Source organism: Hipposideros armiger, unplaced genomic scaffold (genome assembly GCF_001890085.2).
Source record: "Hipposideros armiger isolate ML-2016 unplaced genomic scaffold, ASM189008v1 scaffold_141, whole genome shotgun sequence".
Taxonomy (NCBI): Eukaryota; Metazoa; Chordata; class Mammalia; order Chiroptera; family Hipposideridae; genus Hipposideros; species Hipposideros armiger.
The window spans coordinates 2725468-2747858 of NW_017731491.1; the positions used below are offsets into that span (position 1 = coordinate 2725468).

Genomic DNA, 22391 nt, shown 5'->3' on the forward strand with positions numbered 1-22391 from the left:
GAGGGCCCTGGTTCGGATCCCACATATGAGGGCCAGTGACACTGCCCTCCACAGCTAAGATGCTGAACAACAGCTCAACCAGGAGCTGGGCTGCTCTGAGTCGCCGGCGATGGCGTAGGCTGCAGCCCCTGTGGCAGTGGGTTGCCATGGGCTACCGTGTGTAGCCAGCAGCCACCGTGAGCAGCCGTCCAGAAGCCGGCGACTGATCTGCCTCGCCTGGGAAGAGCGCAATGATGGTGCCAACTGGGCCAGTGAAGCAACGTCCTCCACAACTAGGCTGAAGAACAAAACGACAGCAACTTGTCTGTTCCCCTTCCCCCAATACCCCAGCACTGTTCCCATCCCCCCAACTCCCCAATAAAAATAAATAAAAAGTCCCCTGCCCCTCTTTTTAAGAGACTCTACATATTCCAAAGAAAAAGACTGAACACTTCTTTTACCAGCTGGCCATGAACAAATTTTCCCATTGTGAGAGGGAGATTCCCCATATTTACAAGAGTAAATATGGACCCCAGACAACCGTGATTTGCTCAGACCATATCCTTCTGCCAGCTTATTACCTGTGGCACCGCTTGAGCCTCAAGCAAGTTGGGAGAATTTTGACTCCCTCAACTCCCTCATCTTTACTTCAGTGCCTCTTCTAGTCTCAGATCAGATTCAAGGATCACTTTTTCATCAAAGAACCACAGCTGCTCAGATTTGGGGTTGGGTAGGGGGACTGTTTGCATTGTTTAATTGTCTCAAGTCCAGAGGTTTTGTGTCTTCTGATATAGAAGGCTGGATACTTGAGACCTGAGTGTACCTTACTAACTGTGCAACATTGCTCAGGTCACTTAACCTTTCTGATCTATAAAATAGGACACAAAAGATCTGTCCCACCTGTCTCAAAGGGCTGACAGGAGAAATGAAATGAGGATTCATATGAAGCAACTATAAAATGTCATCAGGTGTCATCACCGTGTTGTGGTGTTGGCATTATTGGCCACTACCTCTGAAAGCTACAATTCTTCCCCAGACCAACATTTAGTTGGTTAGGCTCCAAAGTGCAACTTACTCCCCCTAACCTCTATCCCTAGACAAATCCACTTCTCCCCGTTAATTCAGCAAACAGTACAGTGCCTCTCGGCCTCAACCCTGTAAGCTACCCGTTTAAAATTCTACTCCTCAGGAAAAGCTTAAAAAGAACTCCGAAAAGGCAGCTGAGTATCACGCTGCCAACATTCCATCCAATGTCTCTTTTTCAGAATAAGTCCCATCTGGGGTGGGGGGAGAAATCAAATTGAGAAGCTATAAAATGGCCACATTAACTACTGGGCAATGATGGGATATTGTGATTCTGCCCTCCACACCAAAGCAGCCACACTGTTACCTTGGGGCAAAAACAGATTTCTTCAACTGACATAAGAGGCTTAATTTTATTGATAGAACTGAATTTTCTCATTTCTTTAGCTTTTCATAACGGCTTCTCCTCCCCCAGCCTAAAGTAACAGATTCATTCTGAAAACAACAAGGACCCTGGATTTCAGAGTTGGGAAGATAGAAGTCCCTTGACAAACTCACTTCTTTAACTTTTTCTTCTTTTCCAGGAAATTCTGAGGGAAGAAGTCTATGCAAAGCAGCCTGTTGATAAGTTATATCTTCCCCAGAGGAATAGAGGGCATAGCTGAAGGATGCATCCTCCTCTGGCCTGCCTTCTAAAGCCTAACTAGCCTCTTCTGACCTTTGAATCTATTTCTCACAAAATTTGTTGACTGGTCTGGCTCTTTGCTAACTTTTTCTAAACTGAGCAGCTCTAAAAATGAAGGCCACACAGTGCTGATTACCTGTAGAAATCTACCCATGGATCCTTGAGGAGAAAAAGCCGAAGGGCTTCTACCACCAGAGATATAGAAGGAGGAATGAGAAGGACAGTTTATTCAGCTAAATTCAAGTCTAACCCCTTATGAAAGGTGGATTTCCTGTACAACTATTCTGACAGGCAGAGGATTAGGCACTTCATACATTCTGCTTGGGTAAGAGACTCAGACAGAAGGGAATTGCCACAAAGGAGTAAATTGCTTTACTGAAGGTCTCTAAGGTGGTTGTATGCTGAACACAAAGCAATTTTGGTTGTGAACTGAACTTTTCAACTGTAGTCAACTTGCATCCACAACAATGACATGAAGGTGTGAGGTCCCCATCTCAAGTATCCCACACATCTGGATTAAGCTCTACCATTCCCATATAGACAGCTAAGATTGTCTGTCCCTCTGGAGGTGAACATGTGGCACTCCCTCCACCTCCTGCAATTCAGAATTACCAACAAACCATAAAAGCAAGCATAAATGATAATGAAAGGAATGCCAGGTTGGCCCTGCCTCAATCCGAGCCTCTAAATATTCCCAAAGGGCAGGAAGCACCAATGGCACACACAAGAAGTGTCTCTTGGGTGCCCTCTTGCTGCCACCATGGCTTTTCTGCAAGGCTGCTATGGAGGCCTACTCTGACTGTGCACTGGTAGAAGAGGAAAAAGAGGGGGCCAGGGCATAGAAAAGGAAGTTATTCCAGTGGTGGCCAATGAATAACATCCAATGATTTATAGGAGGTATAATCCAATAATACAGTAAAATAAAACAGTGTGCCTGAGATGGTTTTGATTCCAGGAATTATAAAACATATTTTTTAAAAAGAGAGAGAGCAAGAGGGGAAGAGAAAAAGGAAGGGGAAAAAAAGGGGCCAGATTAGAGCAAATTGGGCACAGATGGGGGATGCAATGGGGTTTCAGTGATGCCCTACCACAAATGTTGCTTCAATTATTCTTCTTCAAGAAACTAGAGTTTTATTTCCTTAAATTACAGAATTTTAAAAAAATTAAAATTCTTGGAGTGCTTGTGGTTTAGATCAACAGTTCACCCTCCAGCATCACGTCAGCCAATCCGATGGCTACTGAAGTGTTAAATGCTGAGGCACGTGGAGAAGGCCCCATTTCTCCCTTCAGGCTCGGGAATGCTATAGAGATTACCAATTGTGACATCACTCTGGGAACCAACTCTCACCACCACCCATCACTCACCAAAGGATAATTTTGGACACAGGCCAGGTAAGGAACACACTGTTCAATGAGAGCTGGCTTGCCTTCTTCATCCATGCATTCAATAAATAATCACTGAGTGCCTAATAAATTCCAGGCACAATGGTAAAGCCCCCACACATCCCTCAAATGTATCTGTCCCCAACAACTTCAGCACTGAGTATCAGGATTCTATATGCTCTGTACCCCCACTGATGTAGGATTTTTGCGTAGGGCCCCATGAGAGGAGGAGATAAAGGTCTCCTCACCAAAAGCCCTGAACCCTTGAGTTTTAAGATCACTGCTGAGACTGGAAAATTTAGTTGGTTAAGTGATGTGGCATAACTCATCTTCTTTTCCCCTATGGGCAGGGGGTAAATCTGATCTCACAACTTCTGCCTCCCTGAGCTCCGGGAAAAATTATAACCTAGGAAAAGGGGAAAGGTGCCGTTCTCTCACCCCATCTAAGTGTTTTCCCTCCATTTTGTCTTGTGAGGTGTCCAAAGCTTTTAAACACTTCTATGTCTCTCTTGACCACAAGGAAAGCACATTTGAAAAATAATCACACTAAAGTGTTAGTATCATTTCCATCCCTGGACTACTGGTATTTTGAAAAGAGGACAGTTATACAAGGGTAGCACTGAATAGAGAAAAAAAATGAATTGGAGGCATCATGAAGGACACACTTTTTATTTTTAGTAAGAATGTCCCTGTTGCTCTCCAAATCATAATCCTTAGCTACACAACTACAGGGAAGGCCCAGGTACAGATTAAGAGGGTCTCGATGCCGTGGGGGCCACAGATCACCTCTGCTTCAGGCTGGATCGTTCCTTCTTTACAGAGTCCAGAAACTGACATATGCAAACACCCACCCAGAAGGACACGTCCAAGAAGGAATGGAAAGAAAAATGATGGCCCAGATGTTCTGCAACTTGCAGTGACTGCCAAATCACCACAGACCCCAAGCACCTGGGAGGGCCAGGCAGCATCGGGCCCTTGCTTCCTGGTGTCAAGACAGCCAGGGTCCCACGGCTGGGTAGCAGCTCCGACAGCAAGCAAAGTGGCCTGGAGAGAAGCCTTCAGAAGGGCACTGGCTGACGGGACTTGGGGGCTCAACACTCAGAGCTGATTTATCACTTCCTTACTCATAAAAATGTGATTCAAACTGCTGCTGATTAGTGAAGGATTTAAATCTTTACCCTCTCCCCAACCCCCTTCCCTCTCCACCCCCGACACAGATGCTGCTACTCAGCCACAACACCCCCTTCTTGCCACTGTCCGTGCAAGCATAGCACAGGGGCCCAGAGAAGATGACTCATGTGCTGGGAAATGGAAAAGTGCATCTTCCCACCAACCAGCCCCGCTGAGTGCTCTGCTCACCCCTCTCCCAATGGCAGCCCACACAGTGGGGTCTGGACGGCCGCCTCAGCTGCACACCGGGTACTTGGCAGCACGTCCACAGAGCTCTCTGTCCTAGTTGAGTGTTACATCCTGTGGCCCAGACTGTGTTTCCCTAAAACACCCATGGAGCTTCTGACCACCTCAGCTCAGACTCCACTTGGCCTCAGTTGCCTGAGATGAGCCTCAGGACAAGGCCAGAAATGAGTAGTAGGGTCTCAAGCACAGGCTTTAACATGTCCTTCCTGGCTATGGGTCCTCAATGTAACCAACCACAGAGAAGAGTCCTAGAAAAAGCACCTTGGCCTCAAGTGAGGGAAGCACCTATTTCCTTCTTTCTCTGTTCTCACCATCTCACCTTCCTTTCACTCGTATTTTCTTAACCTTTACTAAACAACTGCTACAAGAAAAGGACTCACTGGTGGCCTATGAAAAGGCCAAGGTATTCCTTTGCATGGAGCAGAAAGAAGCTGCTGACAACAGATGCTTCACAGGCAAGAGCTGCAGGTCCTTTACAGTCACACCTCCTAACACCACAAGTCAGTTATGCTGGAACAATAGCTTGGCAGAGGCTGTAGCTCTGTGACAGGCAGCTCACTGAACTCTGAGGGCTGTTGTTAGAGGGAGACAAGAAAAGGACTAGGAGGGCACCTCGGGAGGCCTTGTTTCTTGAGTCCAGTGAGCTTCCCACTTGGTATTAGAATCAGCAGAGTAATGAAGAAGAAATCAGTCTCCCATCCCTTTGGACTTCACAGCATCACCAGGACAGCACTTTACTAACTTTATTTCCTCTTTCCTGAAAGCCACCACTGCCCCTCAGAACTGTTCTCAGGAATATTTAGCCAAGTTCAAAATGGCACCTATGCCTCTGCATCTTGCCTTCTGCTGGGAATTCTAAATGCTGTAGCAGGCAGCATGAGAGGAGAAAATCCTCTATAATTCAGAGTCCAGAGTGCTAACCATTACACAATGGAACTGAGAAAATCCTCTGATTCAGATGAGACTGAAAACGCGGGCAGGCTAGCAGAGCACCTTGCAGAGTCCCAGGAAGAGACAAGTTTCAAGGGGAACTGTGGCCTACTCACTCACCAGGGGAGTAATCTCCAGCCCCTACCAGCAAGCTGATGCATAACCCCCAAATACAGAAGGAAAGGGAAATAAATCAACTTCACAGTGAGAGAGAGCACCAAGGAAAGGTGCAACATGAGAACTAGTGACACTCTGTCCAGGGACACCAGGTCTGTTTTACAACAGAGTCTCCAAAGGGCAATTCTTACTTCTTGGCATTTCAGATAACAACCTTTCAGCCCTGAGACCAAACTTAACTCTCTGTCAATGCCATAAAATGATTCTTTGGCACCATGGACCAAATCTCTCTTGCAAACAAACATACAAAATAATGTCACCCCTATATTATATATTTTCATCAAGTCAAATCACATTGTCCTTACCTAAATGGGGTAAAGGGAAGGGAAGGGATCCTGGTAACATCCTTTGACTGTGACCTGGTCATCAGAATTTAAAAATTCTTCCAACCAGCATTCCCTTTGCCCCCCCTCCAACAAAAAACCCCAGTGTTCAGCAAAGTATTTCAGAATGCACACCAGTACATTAGCCAAACTCCGGGCCTGGTGATTTTTGTGCTTCCAGATTTGAGTCACCAAAGCTCATCAATTCTCCGTTCTTACTCCCTTGGCAGGCTCCCACAAGGGATATCCCACAGGGAACTAGACTTTTCCATATTGAACAAACAGGGTACATGAGTCCAGAAACAGCTATTCCTAATCCCTGCCAAGCGTATGGTCTCTGCAATGAAACATTTCAGCAATGCCTCTCCCCTGGGACGGGCTCTGGGGCTGCAGACTCCAAGAGGCCTTGCTGCTGCCTTTAGCATGGCCAGATGTGCAACAGCATCGCTGGGTTTGCAAATTAAGTTCTATACCCATGATTCCCTCCTTCCATCCCACCCAAGCACTAGAGAGTCATACGGATTTCAGAGAGTAAATTCAAGATCTGAGAGGCAATGGTGGGTAGAGGGAGAGGGGGAGGAAGGGAGAGAGAGAGAGAGTTGGGGGGAGGGGGAGTGGTATGGTAGCATAGGAAAGAAGCTAGATTAATTTTTATCTGTCTAGATAAAGAAACTGGACATGTCTTACCTTTCAGCTGGGAGTTGTGTACAGCAAACATGTTGATGGTCATAAGCTGCAGCATGCGGGTACTTCCAATAGGAGAGGGGCTATGCTGCAGCAACACCTGGAACTCCTTGAGGACCTTCTCAGCCACTGCAGGGAATGTCTCCATCCTACAAATACAGCCAGCTCATCAGTGAGGCACACCCCCAAGAACACTTGGTGTACACACGTACACGTGTACACACACACACACACACACACACACACACACACACACACACCTCTCTCTCTTGGCAAGCAGACAACTAAGGCCTAGGACATTGCTTTGCTACTTTCACAAACCTTCCTGGTATCCTAAACCTGTGAACAAATTTAAAAGAAAGAAGTGTTCAGGGTTCGGAGATGGAAGCAACTCAATTTTGGATAAATTGCTATGAGTTATTATGCTTTGGTATGCTATTTCCTAACCCCTGGCAATAAATGGATTCATGCTGAAATCAAAATTTCTCCTTGAAACAATCGGTTGTTCTAAATAGCAAACAAATTTCCTTTAAGCTCTAAGACCTACACGTTCCCCAAACTCTCTGGTATGAAACTGTATTCTAAAAAAGATTCCTGAATCTAAAGATTCTTTACTCGAGGCTTTACTTCGGGAAACCAGCAATAGTTCTGCTGCTGTCATCTTAGGTGCTATTATACTAATTGCTCCACCTAAGGATCCCAAATTTCTCCTGAAGAATCCCTAGACCTAGGGCCCCAGTGATCAGTTCCAGCCTTTCCTGTGTCACTGTTCTCTTCCCTCTCTCTCACAAGACTGCTCATCAGGGTCTGTATGTTTTCAGGCCAGTGGAAATATAATGCCCTGGCCAACTGCCACTCCCAATACAGGAAGAGCCTGTAATGTAGGGAGGTAGAAATCCAGCCAGTGACCTAGGGCTCCTAAAGAGAGGTCATTCAAACCACTGCTTGCCAAATGTGGCCAATGGATACCAAACAGTGGTGCATGTCTGCAGTTCCTTTGGCAATAGGAACAAACCACAGCTGAAGTCCTCAGAAATAAAAAGCAAATTCAAACTTGGTGCTAGAGAGAGAAACCAGGCATGCTGGGCCTTAGGGCCATGCTGAATGATTCGTGGTCAGCAAAATATCTTTTCTCCATCTTCAACACCCCCCCCCCCCAAACAAACAAACTGCTTGTGGTGCACTGGGAGGTGGGGTGAGAAAGAACTTCAGGCTGGATTAATAAATAGCTTCTGGAAAGCCACAGGAAAGGGAATCCTTCTCAAAAGATACAAAACGATTTCAAGTCCTGAGAAAGGTGCTTCTGGCTTCACCCAAACAGTCCTTTCCCTGCTGAGTAGTACCCTCCCCAGGTTAGAAAACTCCAGAGCTTTCTGGCATCCTGGCAATCTTCAGTCCTTGCCCTTGGATGTCAACTCCTATTACTGACCTTCTGGTACCCAGAAGTCATGCCACAGCTATGGGTCAATTACAGTTTATATTCCAGCTCCATTCTCTGCTGAGCTGCCCTCGTTTTCATTGGCACAAGACATGCCATGCATTTGCTTCCCCCTCCACATTTCAAGTGCCCCCCGGCACACACACACACAAAAAAAATCCCCCCCCCCCAAAAAAAACCCTCTTATTTTTTTTCTCTCTCTAAAAAGTTTCAGAACCATTAAAACTCTTGGTAGGTTTAGAATGGCAGAGTGATATGTTTGGGGCTGGACTGGATCCATTTTCCCCATGGGCTGTAACAAAGGTTTCATTTTAAATCCTGACACTGTGCAGCACTCTTTCTGGTTGGAGGTGGGGAGGGGGGTTAGCACTTCTCATTACGAGAATAGCAGAGTTCACTCTGCTTGAAAAGCAGCCACACTGGGCAAGTTTCAGAGCCATGTGTGTCCGTGTTGAAAGGCGGTAGAGAGCCAGCACAGAACGACATGACAGAGTGTCATGTGTGACAGTCTTGCTTCGAAGCTGTGTCTGAGGAAGCCTCTTCCCTGGGATGGGAATTGAAATAGATCCATTAACACTTCCTAGGTCAGACTGAGGTCTTAAATGAGGCCAAATGTCCACCGTCTTTTTTTTTTTTTTAATCGAGAGAAAAAAAAGCCTCCCTTCGCCTTTGAACTAGTTCAATATGATTAAAACAAAAGAAAAAATCAAATGTGTAAGGATATAAGTTAGAGTAACTTCAATCCTGAGATATGAGGGAAGACGGGTCTTCTCGGACAAAATCAGCTTTGTCAGGCGATAACTGAGGAATGCACACATAAAAGACTCTTCCTCAGAGCTCAATAACGGGGTTTCTGGTTCCCAATTTCATAACTAAAATGCTGTCTGATTTTGGCCTCAAATTATCTCTAAGTAGTTTTATGTCTTTCTCTGTTCCACCCTGTATTAGAAAACAAAAATGATACTAAAACTGTGATAATGACAGTATACAATTTATGTTTAGAAAAAACCCACAAAATAAATTATGGTTTTTATGGATACATACAAGTAAAAAGGTTTGGAAGAACACATAACCTGATGCTATCTCTTTGGAGGGCACAGGGATGGGGGAGAGTTGAAAGAAACTTTAGCTTTAGCAGTAATGTTACATTTTTAATATGGAGATTTTGTATATTACTTACGTAATAATTAGAAAAGTTTTAGCCAAGAAGCAGCAGTACCAATAGCAACAGAGGAGGAGGAGAGAAAGCATAAAAGGACGGTAATTTATAACAGCAAAAAAGTGGAAGCAGCCTTAAATGCCCAACAATAGCAGGTGATTAAGATGGCTCGTCTATACAATTGAATTCTATTTTTTAAAAGTTGTATTCGATTTTTTAATCATGTGGGTAAAGTTTAATATACATTAAATGAAAACAGTTTTGAAGTAGTTTAACGTGATCCCTTTATATATTTGTAAAAAGTGTGTCTGTGTGTGTGTGTGTGCGCGCGCTGTTATGTAGAAAAAAAGATAAAAATATACAAGTGTTAACAATTATCTGTTAACAGTTAATCAGATAGTTATCTCTGGACAGTGAGAATATGGGTAATTATTTATTTCTTCTTTTTGCTGAGTTTTCTAAATGTTTTACAATGAGCACTGTATACAATAAAAAGATTTCCCCTACAAAGAATACTTCTGGCTTTTATATAAAACGTAAGTTTAAAAGTAAGTCAAGATACAAACATTACATTTTTAACAATTCAAAGTCCAAAATAAATATATCAGTCTTTGAATTCCAAGAGACCTTGAAGCTGTGCAAATAGCATGACTAGGCAAGCAAGTGAAAACTAAACTAATAACTTTAACAAAGGTAATAATGGGAAACAAAATTATTCTATTTGTCACAAATCTAAAGTCTACAGGCTGCCGGCTTCCCAACCACTCTCGGTGGAGTCCAAGCGCAGATCTGATCTGCCTGCCTCTCACCAGGAGAGCAAGTGTCTGTCAGGAGCCATTCGGCACCCCTGACTGATTCTTCTTCCTGAGAGAATTCCATCCCTATTCTTTAAAACTGCAGAAGATACAATCATCCTCAGGATATGCGTTTCACTGACTGAAGTGACTACTTTCTGAAGTGATCTCTGGAGACACCTTGTCTCATTTGAATGGCAGTTTCAAGAAACCAATCTTTCAGACAACACTGAGACCTAAGCCTGGGAGGGACTCAGCGACTAACGGAGCAAGACCCAACCTCTCAGAGGCTGAGCAACGCAGCTGAGCTAGACAACATTCTCTTCAGAAAAGAGTCAGGCTTCCTAAGTCTTCTCAACTTCTTAATTTTTAAAAACGGAACAAGACAAAAGCAAGCCAGGAGCAAAAAACAAACAAAAACACCAAAAAAACAACTAACCCATGTGACAATGGTAGAAATGAGGAAAAAAACCTCATATGCGGAACATAAGGACTGGAATGGACCTTGGATATCACCTATTTCAACTACTGATAAGAAAACCAAAGCCCACAGAGGCTTTGACTTGTTCACTCTTGAAGTCTTATTAGTTAAGTGTTGAAAAACAAATTCTTTTTGGCACTTGAGTCCACCTAACATTCCAAGCCTCTTTTTCACTGGATGCTGAGAGTAAGGAGACTTGTGTTGCCCACAGTAGGCATTCTAGAATATACTGATGCAATCTGGAACACTCAGCACACACAAGGCGAAAACTGGGATAGCAACGTTGGGGCTGTTCTCAAAAGGAAGGCGGGACAGTGGATGTGTCTTCAGCTGCTCCCCATTACAATCTCCTCACTCTTAATTCATTTTCAGCACCTCCCACATTTCACATCTTCTTGGTAATTAGGCAACAGTCCATGTTGTTGTGTGTGGCTTGGGCTCATTGCTTTTCTAGTCTTACAGCCTTCTATACTTTTTTTTTTCTCCAATAGAAAAGTTATTGCTGTTTCTGCCTTCCAAAATAAATATGGGGCTCAATTCTCTTTTACCTCCAGGAAAGCATAAGAGGAATACTCATCAAGGGGCTGGAGTGCCTCAAATTTACATACGTTTCCTCACGTGAACGCTACTATAACTCATTTTTTATGAAGGTGAAAGTAGACTGGCCTTATCTTTTTGCCAACAGAACATATTATATGGAGAAATGGAAGAGATACTGAAAAATAATCTGGACCACAGCAAACCACCTCTAACAAATGAGATAATCTATTCTTTTTCAAAGGCTTCCAGGGAAGAAAATTCCCGAACATCTTCCCTCTGTGAATTTTTTTACACCTCACCCAAATTTCTCCAGCTGCAACATAAGCCTATTTTGTCTTGCTGTCATCCCACAGAAATCAAAACTATCTGGCTATGACTCTTTTATATTTAAACACAGGGGAACCCACAGCTGTCTTTAAATAAACGTTCTTTTACCTTAATTTTCTTAATATTAATTTTTCCTCTCAGAAATCATTTTCTAGCATTTTAATCATTATTGTGGTTCTTTCCCAAACCATCTCCAAAATACATGTATCTGAATGTGAGAATTTTAAAAGGGAGAAAAAATAAGGTTCTAACTAATGCTTAACTTGATAAAAACATATCCTAAATATTCCTACATTCTGGACCAAGATTTAGAACTTCTTTCGTCTCTAACAGAAATAACAAATACTTAGAGCAGTGGTTCTCAACCAGGAGCAATTTTACCCCCAGGGAACACTTGACAATGTCTGGAGACATTTTTAATTGTCGTGAACAGGGCAGAGGATGCTACGGGCATGTATGTATTGGGTAGAAGCCTGGGATGCTGTTAAACATCCTACGGTGCACAGGACAGCTCCCTACAACACAAAATTATAAGGCTGAAAATATCAATAGTACAGAAGTTGAGAAACCCTGACTTAGAGCAACATGGCACATGAAAATTTAAAGAACAAACATAGGAAAAGGAAAAAAGGAGAGAAAAACTGAGTGGAAAGATAAGAAGGGAAAGATTTTTAAAATGAGAACTAAGAAAGATGAGGAAAAGATAAAGGAACCACAGTAGCTATTTCAAGTGCAACACAACAGTATTTCCTGCTATGCTGTGTTCTTTTATAAAATGATATTGGTGTCATCTTGCCCACCTTGTAACTGCAGCCTTACATTACTGAAGATTGGCCTGGGTCTATTATAACCTACAAGAACACTAGATCCTTCTCTCAAGTCTTTCAGTCTATCCATTTCTGTAATGATTCACCCATTCATACAAATACTGAGCATCTACTACATGCCATGCTCTAGGGATACAACAGTGTTAGGCAAAGACAACCGCCAGAGTAGAGCTTACACGGGGTGGAGAGGTGGCGAGAGAGGAGCCACTGATGCACCTAGCTTACTTTTCCTAAGTGAATTACTTTACATTTATTTCTACCAATAGATATGCATCTATTGGCGCTACTCGAAGTTTCCCGAGTCATTTAAAAATCAAAACTACCCTTGTGATGACCATCCCTGTCACTCTTGTTCACGATGATGACAAATGAATGTGTAACAAGCACACTTTCTAGTTCACCATCCATGACACAGTGTTTCTTCAGGCAGGACAAAGCCTCTCCCACTAAGGCAACCTTCTAGAGCATTACAGGTAAACTTACAAGGTTATGACAGAAAGTGAAAGGGGAACACTGACAACAACTGGAGGAGATCTATAATCCAAAACAAATCACCTCAAAGGGTAGCTCACAGTAAAACTCCAACTGAGAAAATGTTGAAACGCAGCCGAGGACCTGTCTGAGAGCACTGCCCCCTACTCGTCTCCTAGACTGAAGAGGCACTCGGTACACAGTTGTCCTGGTGCGCAGGCATCAGTTAGGCTTGAGGATCACTAGTTCTACGCAGTGAGGAAAAACACTGATCCAACAAAGGAACACTCCAAAGTTGATCTCTTTCCAGGGATTTAATGGGTGAACAGGTTTTTGTTTTGTTTTGTTTTGCACACACCATCTTCCCTGAGATTTATATGTAAATCCACAATCCATGGCGAAACCACAGGAAAGTCTTAGCACTTACTGAGATCAGCAATATAATGTAAGAACCTGAGCAAAGGAGGAAGGGGTATGGGTCATGAGGAAGAGAAAATGTTAGCAGAAAGAAAATGTTATGCTTCTCTTTATGGGAAAATGAGTGGACAGTATTCTCCCCAAGGAGGACCCCTGGCAGCTGCACCCAGGAACTGAGCATGGCTTCTTTGAGGAGCTCACTAGGGTTTGAGCTGGAAGGCAGAGGAAAGAGAAACCCAGGGGAATTAGGAGTGGGGGTTCAGAAAAGACTGTGTTTAAAAGGGGGCTTTAGTAGAGGTAGAGAAAGGAGAGGCAGAGGGATGGAGAGTCATATTCCCCAAACTTCATGAGCACAGTAGGAGAGAGTAAAGGGAAGAGAAGGTGGAGGCCTCTAAGAATTCACACCCTGTGCCCTCAGTTACAAACACAGTCTAGTTGCTAACAATATTAAATTCCAAAATGACTTGTAATGTAGGAAAATAAAATAAACATCCTGCACACTTACCCAATCCGGGTAAACAGCTTCCCATGGGCATGGAGAAAACTGAGGATGAACCTTTTGTTCAGCTGCATGGGAAAAAGAGAGGAGAAAACAATTAAACTTTCCCCAGTTTCCTGTTACTGAACAGAGTCCCTAGTGACACAATAACCTGGCCAGGGTCTAAGGGGTGGGCACTAGGGATGGGAACCAAATGGACATGCCCAAACTTTCACACAGACCCAGGGCACATGCCCAACAGCTGCTGCTCAGCTGAGCCAAAATGATGGCAGGCTCAGTGAATGAACAGCACCCTCTGCTGGCAGCGGTGCCTGTGTGCAGGAAATGAAGCATTGAATCCCAACCAAGTTGGGTAGAAAGCAAGATGCCTGCAGATGGATCTAGGAGGCACTCTTGCCCCATAATGTTGGAAATGAAACACTGACAAGGACAGGGCATAAGTCCCTTTGGATAAGTCCCTAATCTTATTTATGAGCTATTTTCCTATCTACCCAGGAAAGCAGGACTCTTCTTTGGTAAAAAAGGGTAAGGTAACCCCATCACTCATCAAATTATACTTCTCCATCTTTTAAGACTAAAGTTCAAGTTCAAGGTCTGGAGCTGAAAATTCAACTGTCCATAAGGGGCCAGGTTTGAAATAGGCTGGCTGGTGGAAACAATGGCAATCTGTGGCTGGTACACTCCAGTTCTGCTCTTTGTGGACCCAGTATTATCATTTCTTTCTTTCTTTCAAGAAAATCTGAAAACTGGGGTTTTATGTGAAATCCTCTGGCTTTTAAATGTTGGCTACTAATGAAAAATTTAAAGATTAGGCAAGTCAAAAACATAAACTTGCCATCCACATCTGGCCCATGAGCTAACACATTTATAATCTCAGTTCAATGTTCAAGAAAACTTAATTCTATTAAAACTGAGGGGAGAGAGATTCTTCTGAGCAAAACAAGGGTGGGGAAAAAAAAATCAAACTCCAAAGAAAAGTGGAGATAATAAACGGCAAACCTTGTTGTCCTCTTCCCTGGTCTCCTAGAAGCAATATGCTCAGAGCTCTGTAGCCAGTGAAGAATCTTGGTCTGAGCGGGGTGGGTAGGGCAAGAAACAGTCCAGCACCCCTGGATACTTTGCCTAACAGGAAAAACTATTCTGGTTTATCCCCTTGCAAAACAGAACACATTATGGCCAGTCTATCCATTTCCCATGGGAGCTAGGTGTGGGGAAAGGAGAGCATGCCCACCCTAACGACGACTTCAACAGCAAACTCTGTATACAGGCTTTAGTCTTTACTTTTTATTAAACAAATTACGTTTAATCAACAATACTATATCACACTATTAAATTATGTAGGTAAACAGCTTAGGATACTTCACTGAAGTTAACCTGTCTCTAAAGTCAGGTGAGTCAGCGCCAGGGACACTGGGTTCCATGAACAGAAGGGAAAGGTGAGGAACTGCTGCATAATAAATTGCCAATGGTTAGACTACTGTTAGTGGCAAAACCTGGGCTAGAATGCAAGTCTCTAGATCTACTAGTAGAGGAAGGTGGTGAAAAACATGGACTTTCTTGTCAAACCTCTGCCACTTGCCTGCTGTGGGACCTCAGGCAACTGACCTAACCACCCTAAGTTTTGCTTTCTACACATGGAGATAACAGTATCCATATGTAATGGGTTGGTACATGAGAGAAGGCAAGTAAAAGCATGCTTGACATGTGGTAAACACTTAATTGTTAGATGAACATTCTCTCCCAATGAATGATCAAGCAAACAGTAAAATGTTAACAACTGGAGAATCTGGGTGAAGGCGATATGGGAGTTCTTTGTATTATTATTATAACTTTTCTTTTTTCTTTTTTTTTTAAAGATTTTTTATTGGGGACCTGGGGGAGGGGAACAGACAAGTTGCTGTCCTTTTGTTCTTCAGTCTAGTTGTGGAGGACGTCGCTTCACTGGTCCACGCTGGTATTATGATCATTGCGCTCTTCCCGGCTGAGGCAGATTGGTCGCCGGCCACTGGATGGCCACTCACGGCGGCTCACGGCAGCTCATGCCGGCTGCCGGTCGCTCACGCTGGATGCCAGCCACTCACGGTAGCTCATGGCAACCCACTGCAGCCCTGCTGCAGTCTACGCCGTTGCCGGTGACTCACAGCAGCCCAGCTCCAGGTCGAGCTGTTGTTCACCATCTTAGCTGTAGAGGGCGCAGCGTCAGTGGCCCTTCATGTGAGATCCGAACCGCGGCCCTGCTGCTCAGAGCTGGCATTCCCAAGCCAACTCTTAACCAACACACCACAGGGCTGGCCCTCTTATAACTTTTCTACAGGTACAAAATTATTTCGAACTAAAAAGGTAAAACATATTCTCTTTCTATTTTAACTCAATTATCCCTTTTCCCACAACTGTCAATCATAAACTGGTTAACTCATCCACTACCAGGAGAAATCCTTTATAGCTGCTTGTAGCCATACATACAAGGTACTTTGGTAGGAACAGAACACTACTAACCCATCTCATTCAAGCCAATTATCATCCCCCAAACCCTAAGGCAGCTCAGAAAGTTAAGCAACTTAAATCAGTAAATGGCAGAGTTAGAACTTGAATCCAGGTCTTCTGATTCCAAAAAGTTCTCCTTCCCTTATGGGGCATCTATCTCAGAAAGAGAACTAGTGAGTTTTATTCCTGAAAGGCTGATGGAATAAGAGTAACTAAAAAACAATTCAGTTTTACTTCTAAGTTTTCTTTACCCATCAGGTAGGAAACTCCTACTGTGTGAACTACAATGCCTCCTGGAGTAAAGTGAGAGCACCAACAAGTTTCTGAATATTGTGGTTCCATCTATGCTTCCCAAAGATCCTTTCCTTAGGGTAGTAGATGAAGCCCACTTAATTACCTGAATTTGCACTTGCCATTATTGTATTTTACTGTGCGTAGTAGAAAGTGGATTTCAATGCGTTGTTTCTACTAGTGAGAGGGAAGGGAATCTTTAGAAACTTTTTCAAACTATACACACGTTCTCCCTGACCTTGGTTAAAGAGAACCACTCCTTACCTTTAGTCTGAAAGTATTTGTCACCCTAAACACTTATGTAGTTGAACCTTGAACAACATGGATTTGAACTGCATGGGTCCACTTATACAAAGATTTTAAAAATAAATTCTATAAATGTATTTTCTCATCCTTATGTTTTTCTTAATAACATTTCTTTTCTCTAACTTGCTTTATTGCAAAAACACAGCGTATAATACATATAACATACGAAGTATGTATTAATTGATTGTTTATGTTATCGGTAAGGCTTACGGTCAACAGCCAGCTATTAAATTTTGGTAAATTTTGGGAGAGTCAAAAGTTATGTGGATTTTCCAACTAGACTGAAGAACAAAAGGACAGAACCTTGTCTGTTCCCCTTCCCCCCAATTCCCCAGCGCTGTTCCCATCCCCCAATTCCCCAATTTAAAAAAAAAAATCTTAAAAGTTATGTGGATTTTCGACTGTGCAGGGGGTCAGTGCCCCTAACACCCACATTGTTCAAGGGTCAACTATAGTTTCTCTTTATTGTCACCAATGCTTCAAGGAGGGAAGAAGCTAAAAATGTAGATGCATTCTAGAGAGGTAAGGCATGTTATATTGAGGAAGTAGGTTTGTTACATGTTGATCAATATGGGTCTAAGCAACACTGTATGTAACAATATGAAGGGGGAGCTGGTGGAGTGGCAGTTGGTTGGGAACAGTTGGCTTGGGACACCGGCTCTGAACAGCGGGGCCCTGGTTAGGGTCCCACGTGAGGGCCGGTGGCACTGTGCCCTCTATGGCTAGAATGGTGAACAGCAGCTCAACCTGAAGTTGGGCTGCCGTGGGTCGCTGGTGACAGCATGGGCTGTAGTGGGGCTGACAGGTGGCTGGCGTGCGCTTTTGTGAGCTGCCATGGGCCACCATGGGTGGCCGTCCAGTGGCCAGCGGGCAACTGCCTCACCCGGGAAGAGTGCAGTGATGGCACCAACATGAGCCGGTGGGGCGACGTCCTTCACGACTGGGCTGAGGAACAAAGGGATGGCGACTTGTCTGTTCCCCTCCCCCAATTCCCCAATAAAATCTTAACAAAAAAAACACAAAGAAACAATATGAAGTGGGCTAGTCCTGAGGCTTTTTTTTGGAAAACCTAACTGATACAAACAAACAAAGTCCATGGTCAGGAAAGTCTTTGAGCTTCCTCCCTCTCCAACACATCACCACAGCATGGCTTTCATTTTTGCAACTTTTTGTTTTTTAACAATACACTCAGATGGTCTCCTTCAGGTAGGGAAAGAAATGTTACTTCTGGAATGATGAGACTATCCACCTCCAGATATTTCTTTCATATTTACATACTGTTCACCAGAAACTAAAAATGCTTCTTGGGTACATCCCTGAGAGACAGTGTCAGAATTATTAAAGGGTTCCTGGCTCTTTATTTCAAGTCCAAAACCAAGTCCCGATGGACTCCTAAGCCTTTTATACCATCTAAACACAATGACCCAAAGAGACACTAATGGCAGTAGCTGGATGGCTAAGTCTCCGGACACTCACAATAATGTCTGTCCTGCCATTAACTATGGGATTATGAGTAAAATGGTTTGGGTTTTTGTTCAACTGTCACTGACATTACCTAACTCAGAGATGAAAGGACAAAATAAATAATACAAATTAAAGCATGTTGAGGAGTAAATGTTTTATGCAAGCCCTGGTAATTATCACTCAGAACTGCCTAAGTACTTTGCGAGTTGTGGAACAAGGAAGGAGAAAGAAGCTGCTTAGAGACAGAAATACAACATAAGATGAGAAGTTTCTAAAATGTGCCCAATTTCAATTCCTAAATAGTTGTTCCTGCTTCTACTTAGTTGTGTGGAAAACTGAATTTCTAAAAAGTGAATCATTTTAAAGATAGTAAGAATACTCAGTGTTAAAAGGAATTCCAATGTGCATTTTTAGTGTTTTAGGGAGCATAAATTATCATTCTTTAATTTGTTCATCTGGTAACTTTTTTTTTTTTTTAAAGATTTTATTGGGGAATTGGGGGAGGGGAACAGCGCTGGGGAATCGGGGGAAGGGGAACAGACAAGTGGCTGTCGTTTTGTTCTTTAGTGTAGTTGTGGAGGACGTTGCTTCACTGGCCCATGTTGGTATTATCATTGTGCTCTTCTCAGGTGAGGCAGATCGGTCGCCGGCCTCTGGACAGCCGCTCACGGTGGCTCTTGGCAGCTCACACCGGCTGGCAGCCACTCACGCTGACTGCCAGCCTCACACGGTAGCTTATGGCAGCCCACTGCAGCATGGGCTGCAGCCTACGCCATCGCTGGCGATTCACGGCAGCCCAGCTCCAGATCGAGCTGTTGGTCACCATCTTAGCTGTAGAGGGCAGTGTCACTGGCCCCATGTGGGATCCGAACCAGGGCCCTGATGCTCAGAGCTGGCGTCCCAAGACAGCTCTTAACCTAACGCGCCACTCGGCCGGCCCATGTTCATCTGGTACCTTTATACACCAAGTATTTTAAAAAAACCAAAAACCAAAAAACAAAAACTTGATGTGTTTTAAAAAGGGGGCTCTATCCTCTTAGATAAGAGACAACATAGGTGGAGACCAAATTTCAATGGTACCTGTTAGCAAATGCCTGGGACTTTCAGAGCATGCAATCAGAGGCCATTTATCCTCTCCCTAAAACACTGAGATCACAGGGTGGAGGAGAACTGAGCACAGAGGGGATGCTGTTCACCTCCATCCTCACGCTCCTATGCCAGGCACAGTCAAGAGCAAACCAGCAAAACAGGGTCCCCAATGCCAAGGAACTTGTAGTCCAACAAAAGATAAATAACATACCAACTTGCCAACTTCTCACTTATGCTCCAAAACCTAAGGAGAAGGCTTGAGGGCTATGAAGGTGCCAGGGGGCATCATGTTTTCCTTACAGTCACTATCCCTCAGCCCAGGGGCCTTTGTGGGAGGTGAGATCTAAGGAGATAAAGAAAGTGAGGAAGGGGGGCCCTGGCACACAAAATGTGGAACCCTATCAGTAAATCAGTAATGCAATAATCATTTAGCAGAGAGAAACTTTTTTCATTAAGACTTCTAGCATTCCATTCCTCTTTCTAGGACATAAAGAACCACACTGAGGCTGAGGTGGAGCAGAAATGGTGATTATTCCTCACCTTTAGTTTCTCCACCCCTGAATTGTTCTGGGCAGGATGACAGCTCAATTAGCTCTAATTAAGCACAAGTTCCATGTGGCGATGTCCTACTTAGACCGCTGGATCTGAGCCATGTGAATTCAAGTGTAAAACATGCCTCTTAAAACCACCTCCTCCAACTAATGCACCCCTTGAAACAACGGCTCTCACCCTCACACTGCAGCTTAGTGCTGCCTCAACAAAGTCTTACATTAAAGCAATTTACTGGCTATTATTTCATTATCTCCCCTACTTAAAGCCAGCAGACCGGAGGGAAATTGGGCTAAATGTCAAATCAGCAGTCAGCTCCAGAAAACCCAGCCAGCAAGCAGAGGGACAGCCGAGCTGTACCCGGCAGGCTCTCAGGAGGGAAACTGGCACTAGGCATAAAGAAAGGAAGGAACCACAATTTTGTGACTGTTCTATATTTATTGCTCATTTGTTTTTCGTGGGGGAGAAAGTAGAACAGAGACCACTGACCTTAGTAAAAGACTTGGGTTCAAATTTTGGTTATGCAATTTATTTGCGATATAACTATCAGCAAGTCACATATCTTTCTAAGGCTGTTCATTCAACTATAAAATGAGAAGGCTGAGTGAGATTGGTATCAGTGATTTCATAACTCTGAGTATGTGTGCATCACAAGAGCTTTTGTTAAAAATGCAGATTCCCTAGTTCTACAGAATCAGAATCCTCAGGGAGGGGGGAAGGGGATTGAGAATCAGCATTTTTTAAAAGGTCTCCAGGTAGTTCTCAAAGATAGCCAGATTTGGAAACCACTGGGGTAGATCATGGGTCAGCAAAGTGTGGCCCAACAGTCAAATCTAGCCTGCCACTGGTTTTTTGTATCACCCATGAGCTAAGAATGGATTTTATATTTTTTAATGGTTAAAAAAAAAACAATCAAAAACATATTTCACACTACATGAAATTTAAATTTCAGTGTCCATGAATAAAGTCCTGTTGAAACACAGCCACACTTGTTTGTTTAAATATAGAGGGTGCCAAAAAAATGTATACACATTTTAAGAAAGGAATAATCTGTATTAAAATTGTAATAATATATACTGATAACAAAAGATGAATACAAGTCATGTGTATACATTTTCTTGGCACCCCCAGTAATGTCTGTAGCTATTTTCTCCCTGCAAAGGCAGAATTGATTAGCTACACTGGGGAGTGTATGGCCCAAAAGACTAAAATATTTACTATCTGGTCCTTTACTGAAATAGTCTGATCTCTGGGCTAGATCATCGATAACACTGGTGTCTCAAAAATGCTTGTACCTGCACAACACTTGAGGGCCACCACACACACATGCTGGAAACAGCAAGGATTCTCATGGGCTGAGCAGTGAAGGGGGGTAAGTAAATAGCAGTGTGGTTAAATAGAACCCCCACCTCCCTGGATTCTGATACCTCCCTCCCTCCCTCCCTCCTACCACCTCAAGACAATCACCAATCTACAGTGTCCCTTCCAATTCTAAAAGCCCACAAATGTATAATTCTAACTAAACCTAACCCTTCTTGCCAGTTTCTGAGCAAGCACCATCTTATTCTACGTGGCGTGTGCATGCATGCGTGCACACATGCACACACACACACCCATCAAATGCTGAAACACTGCTGCTCTCAAAGCTTTTGAACTCAAATGCCCCAAAGGCTACAGAAAATATAAATGTGATGCTCCACGTTTTTACTTTGGAAGCCATGATGGGGCTAAGTTACCAGGTTAGAAAAAGAACATAACAGCCCAAAAAGATTTCACTTAGCCCTGAGGGCCTCTGGACATTTCCCAAAACATCCCTAATCAAGGAAAAGTGCCAGTTTTAAGGTTTACAAATTCCTGTGCTGTGGTCTGACAATCTAGAGCAACCAGCTCAAGTGTCACCAGCTTAGTATCTCCAGGTATACAGAGAAAGAGAGAAAGTTCAACTAAAGGGCAACACTGTTGCTCTGACTGAGTGACTTTCTGAATGACTCTTCTCTCTGACTCATCTCTCTCTCAGTGCCTGGGAACTCTCATGCCTGTCCACCTAAAAAGTAGGGGAAGCTGTACTGCACAAAGTGAGAGAGAAAAGGAAATGGCTGAACCTCCCACTCAGTTATCAGGTGGGCAACCAGAAAACAGTTCTCCAAAGGCACATACACAAGCTCAAACCTATCTTACAAATGAATGGGTCAACAGAGTGTGAGGATGGTGAGGTCCTTCTCACACTTTCCACCCATTCATTTATTCATTCAACAAAAACTTACTCACCACCTTCTATGTACATGACACTGTGCAAGAACTCTGAACAAGGCAGAGATAATCCCTGCCCTGTGGGTGACACAATTTTAAAGTACCTTGACTGGGGAAGTACAGGATACTCTGTATTTCCACAACAGGAGAATCAGACATATCCAGAGAAAGAGACCCTTGAGCTGAAACCTGAAGGTAGGGTAAATCAATCAGTTGGTTTGGAGCGGGTGAGGAGTCATGTCTGTGTCATAAGCAAAAGGAACAGCGTGTGTGACAGTCCCAAGAGTGGTCTATGAGAGGCTGGCATGGCCAGGCGAGTGATCCTGCAAGAGGCAGGCTGGAGAAATAGGCTGGGCCAAGCTGTAGAAGTCCTTGTTAAAGAGTTTAATCTTTTTTTTTTTTTTT

The 22391-nt window shown here is 43.6% G+C and overlaps 1 protein-coding gene across 2 annotated transcripts in view; it reads right to left on the reverse strand.

Annotated features, from left to right (window-relative positions):
• Nucleotides 1-22391, reverse strand: part of SMG6 (SMG6 nonsense mediated mRNA decay factor) — a 216949-nt gene that overhangs the window by 146355 nt on the left and 48203 nt on the right. For both annotated transcript variants that reach the window (XM_019650413.1, XM_019650411.1), the window contains 2 exons: nucleotides 13560-13621; nucleotides 6604-6749 (listed from right to left, as the gene is read on the reverse strand). In XM_019650413.1, the coding sequence (XP_019505958.1) occupies nucleotides 6604-6749; nucleotides 13560-13621 (208 nt within the window). The remainder of the gene's footprint in view (nucleotides 1-6603; nucleotides 6750-13559; nucleotides 13622-22391) is intronic.